The 9,504-nt window shown below is 41.8% G+C and overlaps 1 protein-coding gene across 1 annotated transcript; it reads left to right on the forward strand.

Annotated features, from left to right (window-relative positions):
- Positions 1 to 7,820: 7,820 nt before the first annotated feature.
- On the forward strand, positions 7,821 to 8,516 carry LOC149832197 (uncharacterized). The gene has a single exon (XM_090013186.1). The coding sequence runs from the start codon at positions 7,821 to 7,823 to the stop codon at positions 8,514 to 8,516; it is 696 nt and encodes a 231-aa protein (XP_089869312.1).
- The last annotated feature ends 988 nt before the right edge of the window (positions 8,517 to 9,504 follow it).

Genomic DNA, 9,504 nt, shown 5'->3' on the forward strand with positions numbered 1-9,504 from the left:
CCCGATGTTCATTGTGGTTTTCTTTATTTTCATTATGAATTTAATTGTCAATGTTAAGTTCTTATGTACATTGTTTAGCAGAGGCGTAATCGTTACAACGAGATGTTGAGAGGATAGTTAAGGCATGGAGCTAGACCTTGACTCGGTGAGCTTATATCTCAATTAAGTTAATTATATTAATAAGAAAGTTTTATCAGCAAGAGTGGATGCAACCATTTGGTGGACCACTGAGACAAGCAAAGGTGAGGCTCGGAGTTCGAATCTCGATAGAGGTAAAACTCACATAAACCATATTAGGAATTTTCACATGTATATATATATATATATATATATTTTTACATGGATCGACCATTGAGGGGTAAAATCATCTTTAAGGTTTATGAGTGTAATAAATATACCTATAGATATATATAACTGTATAATGATAAGAATTCTGGCCAGCATGATTGGAATAGTAAATTCCTTTCCTTCCTTGTTTGATCCATTAAAAATAAGTAATTAAATGTGGATTTGGTTAGTGATTGAATGAAACCTAATTTAAGTAGGTGAATATAGAAGGTTGGATTTTTAAGGAGGTAAGTAGCACACGTTTTGAAAAAAATACATTTAGAAAGGGAGCTATTGTAGTTAAGAACAAGGGAAATTTTATATTCTTTACAACAATAAATTATATGAAATAGAATTTTATTGATGGCTAGCATAAGGAAAGGAGGTGGCTGGAAGATTGGGTTGACTCATAGAATTAACAACGTAAAGGAAAGGTGATCATAAAGGAAGAAAGAGATAGTGGTGAAAAGGATGTAACGTTGAAATAGAAAAAAAAGGAGAGAAGGAGAAATAGACTTCATCCTCAATTAAGCTTTTAGAGAAAGGAGAGAGGGGGGAAAAGAATTTGAGATCAACAGAGGAGCGTGTGCAACGAAACGTGTTGTTCGCCATCTTCTTGCATAGGGAATCGAAGAACCGGAGCTCGATTTGGAAGAAAAAAAAATAAGGTACGACAATTTAGATTGAGGTTTATGACTATGTGCAGCATGTATATGAATGAAAGGTATTGTGTTATTTACTTAGTTTTTTTTAAATGTAATTCTGCATTTAAAGCATTTGGGTTTCAAAAGAATGAAAAATAAAAGTCTGATCTTACACGTTAATGGATATTGGACCATACGTTAGGGTGTGTTTTCAGTATGTTCGTGACTTTGTACACATATGTCTAAGTTGGTACAGATGTTCCTAAACATAGAAAAAAAAATAAGAAGAAGAACATAAGACCTTGGTTTGACGTTAGGTGCAGTTAGACTACCTTGTTTGACGTCATGTAGGTATTCTAATAATGAAAATCTGTACAGAGAAGTGGTTGCAAACATGTATTAAATATAGATATTATTATTATTATTACATTAGTGAAGGCAAGCATTTTAGTAACTTTGTGGGATGGCTTAGTACTATATTAATAACATATGATGGTGGATGGTTAACACAACAGAGGCTTGATTTCATGATTTCAGACCAGATTTAGGTTATATATATATAGTTTTTAATGAAAACTTGAATATGAAACTGAGTAAAGAATGAAATTTCTAAATTTCAGAAAACAAAAAAATATGTATATAATCCTTTTCAGAGGTTATCAAGAGATATCTTGTTTAGCCAGATTATGACATAACTGTTTTTTATGAGTATATATTTCTTGTGTAGCCGTGAGTTATAAGTATCACTAGTACATTAGTGAATACAAGTACCTTGTATTATCTTATTTAGATGGCTGGGTATTATATCAATTGCATGTGATGGTAGATGATTTAGCATGGCAGGGGCGTTGAGAGCATGCTTACAGACCGGATTGGGTCATGTATGGTTTTAAGGACATCCTGGTTTCTGTCAGACTGTAGGAATATGAATACAACTTAGGTCACCTTGCGACATGCAAATCTCAACGATCCGATGAAATTTATGGCATGTCTTGGCACACTGGAAACATCGAGATATTCATTAATTGTTCCTTGAGTGATGTTGAATGGGTTTGAGTTCTAACTTTCAGCAAACATAGCCTTTCTAGAAGTTTTTCAAGAGACTCTGTTTTGGACAGATTTAAACTGTTAAAGGTTTTTGAAAGGTGCTGTTTTTTTTCCAGTTATAACCGATTGACTGGGTTTTTATGAGTCTATGTTAAAATGACCAAAGTTGTTGTTTTCAAATCTCTTGTAAAGGTTTTGTATATTTGAAAGCGATTCATTCTGGTTCAGATATAAAAGTAGGAAATTTGAAACAAAATCCCAATGGCAATTTATATGGGGGTGTTTGGATAATGTGCACGAAAAAAAATGTCTTTTTTTTGTGTGTGCTATACTTATGTTTCTCTATTATAAATCTCTTGTGTTTGTGAAAACACCTTATCCCTTGTACCTTGGACCAAGTTGTACATATGTCGTGTACCCTAAATGGGGAAGTGGAACTCCTCCTGAGGGAGTATAATAAGTCAGGATTTCTATTTGCCTATGGAGAGGGTAGGTGGTACCAGGCTCTGGGATTTTTGTTGTATTTTGGGGAGAGCAAGGCATCTCCTCGGTCCACCCAGCCCGGTAGTCCTAGGGGGACCTGGATAGTTACACGAAGAAGCCCGGTGACCAACCCTACTGATTGAGCTCAATTTGAAAGGCTCACTATGGGACCTCCTGATCATTGGATCGCCCTAGTAGGAGCAACGACCATGGGTACCGCGGTCCTCTGTATGTGACTATTGGAATTGATGGCATGGGTTTTGACTAATGGTCAACCCCAACTTTTGTGGACCAGGGACAACATGAGAAAAAAATGAATTTGCAATTGAACATATTTCTATACATACAAATGATTTCTCTAATGCCATGTTTTCATATGCTTTGATCTTTACTATTGTACTTTGAGAGGCTAACCTCTCCGTTGAAAATGTTACAGGTTTTGATTGATGGCGTGGCGTTGGACAAGGCTCGACGAGTGTGTTGCTCTAGGGATTTGGTTTTGGGGCTGTTTTGTTATATTTTGAGACTTATTCTACTGATTTCTAAATTATGAACTTGAATTTTCAATAAGATGGTTTGTTCAGTTATTTGTTTGTAGCGAGCCCAAATCTATCGTGTGTTTCTTTAAAAAAAAATGGTTTAAAATTTTGTGTTGAATTTGGGGCGTTACACCATGAGTAGCTTGTCTAGTTTCCCAACCCTAGTTGCTATTAATCCTCTTTGTCACGGATCACTGTTGAAGTGCTGGGGCTGTCCATGTCTTACCTATGAATGATAGCCCACTAATAGGTCGATCCAGTCATTGCACGTGAAAATTGAACAGGAAAATTTTAGATAGGGACCTGCCATCTATATTTTGTTTTAAGTTTTTGCACCAAAGTCATGTGAGATCCCATGTCTTCCAAAAAAAGTGCCAAAGAGGGGGAGAGAAGCTAATTTCATGGCTAGTCTCTATCAAGGCCATCTGCGTACTTGAGGTATTGTGCGCTCAAACCTTATTTTAACTGAGGCAGAATGCCGAATGGTGCAGATACCGATAAGGAGAATGAGCATACAAGTGAAGGAAGATGAGTATACAAGCGAGGAGGACGAGTAGGGCTGGTTAAACTAATGGGGCCATCTTCGTCCACCATCAGATGGGTTTCTTGTACTTGCAAGTTTTTCGGTTAGCTAACAATATCGGCATGGAGGTGCTGAACTTTATATGCAACATCAGGTTGGTTCGGGTAGACAAAGAGTAGGGCTGCAAAACCAGATGAGCTTCTTGCAGCTCGGTTGATGTTTGGTTCGTAAAGAGCTCATGAAATAGGCTCAGATTGCTCGAGCATGAACAACCATTGTTTGTCTTAGCTATGCTTGTTTATTAGTAATAAATATATTTTTCGTATATTTTATATTATAGAATGAAGATCATTGAAGTGTTTGTCCTGGGGTTCAAATCTTTTTGCTTACAAGTTTTATTTTGTAAATGAGTTAGTTTGAGCTTGGCATAGTTGGCTTAGGATCTAAATTTTATTGTTTTTAACTTTTAAAAGATACAGTTTTTTTTTTGTAAATAAACTTGCTCGTGTTTGTCTCATTTGGCTCGGGCTTTTCATGTGTTCAAGTTCAACTTGGTTCAGCTCGACACAAGAAACGAGCCAATCTTGAACACCCTCTCTTCGGTTTGTTCAGCTCGTTTACCAGCCCTATACAAGAGCCCTTTCCCACCAGGTGCAAGACAAGTCACGTAATTTGACAAAACACATTTTTTGTGTGTTTTTGAAATCACATTTATAATGCATAAACATATAATTCAACAAAATACAATATTTTTGTGTTTTGAAATCACATTTATAATGCATAAACACTTAGCGCTCTCTCTCTCTCTCAGGATATTATCTTGTTATTAACATGTTCTTAATATATATATATATATATTTCCATATATTTTCTTAAAATTTTAAAGCCTGTATAGGCCAACAATTATATAATGTTTTTCCATAATAACCAAAAGTTTAATTTACTACAAAATTATTCTTTGTTGAGAAATCCCTAATAATGAGATCTGTGACACTTGTGAAGTTACACGGTGGCAAAACATTGTAGTGAGACCATCAAATAAACTTGAGTCTCTCTCTCTCTCTCTCTCTCTCTCTCTCTCTCTCTCTCTCTCTCTCTCTCTCTCTCTCTCTCTCTCTCTCTTGACAGAGGGGTGAGAGAAAGGTTAGTGCCCTCTCTCTCCTAGCCTTGAGGAGAGGAAGGAATGGCTGCAACCATGGCCTCCTCACTGCCCACCCGCTTTGGCTTGCCCCTTGCACGGTCCAAATGCAGAACCGAAGCTCCATCTATTTCACACTTGCCCTCTCCAAAAATACTTCCCCATTTTCTCCTTAGCTTTAGGTAACCTCTCTCTCTCTCTCTCTCTCTCTCTCTCTCTCTCTCTCTCTCTCTCTCTCTCTCTCTCTCTCCACCTTTTTGCTCTAGCTATGCCCTGAACCCCCCCCCCCCACCCACCCACCCATCTCTCTCTGTCTCGCCTTTTGGTCATCTGACATCTCTTCTCCACCTCTCTGGCATGTGATATCCCTTAGGCGGCAATGACACCTTTGCTTCACCTCTTCGATCGGCAAAATCACTCAGGCAGTAGCAACAATTGCATCTGTGTGTAAAAGGAGCAGACTGAATGTGCCGACGATGGCCTCCCAGCATTCGGCCGGTGACATTTTCGATGGCAGCAACGGCTGGCGGTGCTAAGGTACATCTTCCTCTCTCTCTATTGTGTGTGGTTGTGGAATATTGTACCTCTGGAAGGGATTTTTGGGAAGATTTTAGCAGGAAAATGGGCTTCCGCGTGGAACCGTGGAGGCAAAGGGGATTCCAACCTTAGATATTAGTCTATTCAGCTACCTCATAGTGGTGCAACGGGCGTCTACCTAGTCGGAGTTTCCATCGCGGTGATCTATCTTCTTCCCCTCTTCAATGATCGTCTTCCTCGCCGGAGCCACCATCGTGGTCATCCTCTGCATATTGTCTACCTCCTCCCCTCTGGAGCTGACGTCTACCTCACCGAAGCCACCATCACGTTCTCCCTCTCCGTTCTTGCCTCCCTCAGACCATTGCTGCTCCTGGAGTCGCCCTTTGAGGGTTTCTTTTTGTTTCCATTCTTATAGGAAATGCCTATTGGGGTTCTCTCTTGGAGTCGCCGTCACGTATCTTTCAGTCTTCATCTTTGCTTTTGGCTTCATCGTTGCTGTTGAGAGGAGTCGCAACGTCAGTCAGCTTATCTCCATGTCTTCCTCGCCATGTTTCTTCAGGGGTATCGGTTCCAACCACCCTTTGCATGCCAACCAACGAGACCTTCTCTCCATTCAGGATGCTTTAAATGACTAGGGCACTGCTTTTGCCCTCCGACGATGGGGTTTTCATGTTGCCCTTCTGTTTCGGCTATCGTTCAAGTTGTTCTCCTCTCTTTCGCTCGTGTTTTCTTCTTGTGTGGCTTCAGGTTCGCTCCTTCCCCAGGATATCTGGCATTTCATTCACGCTGTTAGGAGGGAGCCTCTTCAGAGTTGCTCGGTGGGGCGTTGCTTCGTGCACCATTTTTTTTTTTTCGGGTCTCTTCTAGCTGAGGCAATGACCGGGGTTGGCAGGATGTTAAGCCCTCCTGACAGCTTTCTTTCTCTGGATTTTGTTTTTGTGCTCAACTTCACCGTGCGAAGCCTAGGGATTGATGGTGTGTTGAGTGCTTCTCCCTTAACTTTCGGAAGCGTGTTGCCTGTCATCATTGTGCCACTTCTTTTCTCTCTCAATGACATCCAATCTGAAAGAGTAAGTGTGCCCCAACCCCCTTAATCGCTATTTGTGGCAGAAGTCGATTTCTTTTCAGGCTAGTGGGAGATCACAGATGTCCCAACGCCATGCCTCATTCTCTCCTTAGGTGCAGGTTGGCAAACTGCATGAGCCCAAATCATCTTTTCAGGCTTTCAAAATCGGATCTATCTAGGTTCTGATCAGTCAGTCAACTACATTGCCCATGTTGTTCATCGAAAAAACCTACGTGCAGTCAGCGACAACACTATCTTTGTCATCTCCTATTTTCGGTGGACGCTCAAGCTTGCCTGGTGCTCCAATCGTTTCTCACTCCTCTTTGTCGTCATCGTCGTCTTTGGTAGGTGCTCTCAAGGACAGTGGAAATCCTACCTCTAATGACTGTTCTGGCAAGTTGTCCTCCAACTTTCGTTTCCCCATGCTCTTGGTTTGCAAGGTTTCGCTAAGCCTTTATCTCCAGGCGCCCCTTCTCGAGGTACTTTGACAGGGCATGATGATGCTAGTGCTCTTCTCGGGAACCCTTTATTTGGGAATCCACCCTCCTTTCTGTTCCCATGCAGGTGACTTCTTGGTTCTTGATCTCTTCAGCCACCAACAGCCTCTTTGTTTGGCACTATCGAAGCTTTTGGGAATCCGACCTATGATGATGGCACTCCTGCCCAGCAGTCTCCCAACATCTTGTTTCCATATGCTCATGTTTCCAATACCTCTCCTGTCAAGGTCGTTGTGCCATTATCAGCCTGCGGCTCCCCCCGTGCTTCCGCTTTGCACGATTTTACGGTGGCTTCTAGAGACATGTGTGGATCTCGTAAGCATCAGTTTTTTGGGAACTCGCACTACATCCTTTTCTCATGCAGGGTTTCGATGGTCTGGCGGTTCATGTTATGGTTTTCAATGCCCTATCCTATCGACCTATCAACTGCATGGTGATTCGCTTGTAGGCTCCTTTCCTCCTATTTCTCGCGGACTTCGTGTTTCGTCACCCTTCTTCGCATTTGGCAGTTGGCCATGGTTTGTCTTGGAAACCGATTACCTTTACCTCTAAAGACTCATCTGCTGCGAGAGTTGATCCTACAGTTCTATGCTGGGTATCGAAGTTGATGAAGCTGCTCAGCTTCTCGATGTTTCTCTTTCCTCACAACAACTGCTTCATATCTCAGGTGTCATGCTCGCATTTGTTGTTGTGGTCTTCGACCATCTTCCTTCCTCTGTGGCACCCCAATCTGGGGTCGTTCTTCATATGTTGACTCCCTCCTCGTTCCCTCAATCACGTGTTGGTGCCTTTTCTGCCCGACGAGGGCGTCGTGGCAACCCGCACCCCTTGGCCTCCCATGCTGGTGGTTCTCCTCGGTGTTCAGCTAAAGCTTGCATCCCTTAGAGTTTTGATGACTTTCAACTATGAAGGCTCTATGCTGAAATATCAGAGGATTGAACTCTCCCAACAAGCATTTGTTCCTAGCAAACTAGATTCGCTAGGAAAAGCCAGATCTCATTGCCCTATGCGAAACAAAAATGGAAGACGTCTCGCACTCTGTCGTTTCTAAAATTTGGAGAGGGGTAGACTTCTTCTTTAAGCCTGCAGTCCACTATGCTGGTGGTATTCTTATTCTCAAAAAGCCTTCTCTGGGTATCTCCCAAGTCGACGATAGCCCATTCTCTCTTTCGATTGCCATTTCCTTGAAAACGGCCCCTCCTACGGTGGTCACTATTGTCTATGGTCCAAACCGTCATCCCCTTCGACAAGCGTTATGGTCTGATTTGAGTAAGATTATCGGTTCTTTTGAGGAGTTGCACCTTCTTATGGGGGACTTTAACTGCTTGTTGTCTATTCATGACTCAAACCCTCTCGTTTCTCCAACTGCCTCTATGCGGGGTTTTCAGGATTTTATCCAACAACAACAGCTTTACCCTGTTCCTTCTACCGGTGAGCCTTTCTCATGGTCAAATAGAAGGCTTCGCTCATGCTACAGGCTGCTGAACCGAGTGCTTGTCTCCCCCAATCTGCTGGAGATCCTCCCCGACATCATTTGCTTTCTGCTTCCTCCTACTATCTCGGACCATAGTCAGGTTGTCACACGTTGGAGGGAAGGTTTTACCTCTGCAAGGACTTTCATCTTTGAAAAGTGGTGGCTGAAGGAGATAGATTTTGAATCTGTGGTCTACCGTTCGTGGAGCGAGCCTTCTTTTGTGATCAGGGTATCCATCTGATGCCATGAGAAGCTTTTTCACTTTAACCGCGACATCAAAGCTTGGCTTTTAAATCATAATATTAGTAAATTCCAGCAAATGGATGCCTAGGAGCAAGAGCTGTCGACCATTCATCATTCTATGTCTTTCTTGGACTCCCTTTCTTATTCAATTCTTTAAAACTTAAAGGCTAGGTCCACTGAGCTTTCTTTGCTTCTGCAAACATGGCGGATCAAGGATGAAATTTGATGAAAACAACGAGTGAGGGTGCATTGGCTTGAGGTTGGTGACAGCAATACTAGCTTCTTCCACTCCTACCGAGTCAATGTTATTACCTCTATCTCCATTGGGGGAGTCAACTACTCCACCGACAATGTCCTTTCCGTGGTTTCTTACTATTTCAAGACCCTTTATGCTGCCCAGACCTTCGCCGACGGCACTATTGGCCTCTTCTAGTACGGGCTATTGATCAATCTCAAGCCAGAGCTATGTAATCTAAGTTCACTGATGCTAAAATCATTTCGGTTATCAACGGTCTTTTAGGATGGAAAGCGCCTGTCTACGACGGCTTTCCTGTGGATTTCTTTCATATCTTTTGGTCTTGCATTTAACATGACGTTATCAATGTCTTTGTTGAGTTCCATCACAACTGTCAGCTGCCGGTTCACACGCACTTAACCATTGTCTCTCTCATTTCGAAGGACGTGGCAGCATATGATATCTTGAGGTTTCGTCTGATTTCAGTTATGAGTGCGCTCTACCACATTATTGCTAAGGTTTTGGCCAATAGGCTCAGAGTCTTCACTACTCAAATCTTCTCAGACTCCCAGTTCACTTTTATCCATCACATGCGGATTCATCACTCCTTCAACTTGGCATCGAAAGTTTTTCATTATTTGCATATCAGCGGCCAACATTTCTTCTCTCTCAAACTTGACTTCCATAAAGCCTTCGACTCGATTCATTGGCCTTTCTTATTCTACATGCTTGCCAACTTCAGTATCGGTCG

This window comes from Nuphar pumila, chromosome 7 (genome assembly GCF_984573655.1).
Source record: "Nuphar pumila chromosome 7, dmNupPumi1.hap1.1, whole genome shotgun sequence".
In the NCBI taxonomy this organism is placed as follows: domain Eukaryota; kingdom Viridiplantae; phylum Streptophyta; class Magnoliopsida; order Nymphaeales; family Nymphaeaceae; genus Nuphar; species Nuphar pumila.

Coding starts and splice junctions, on each gene's coding strand:
- LOC149832197 (XM_090013186.1), top strand. CDS start 7,821: ATGGAAGACGTCTCGCACTCTGTCGTTTCTAAAATTTGGAGAGGGGTA.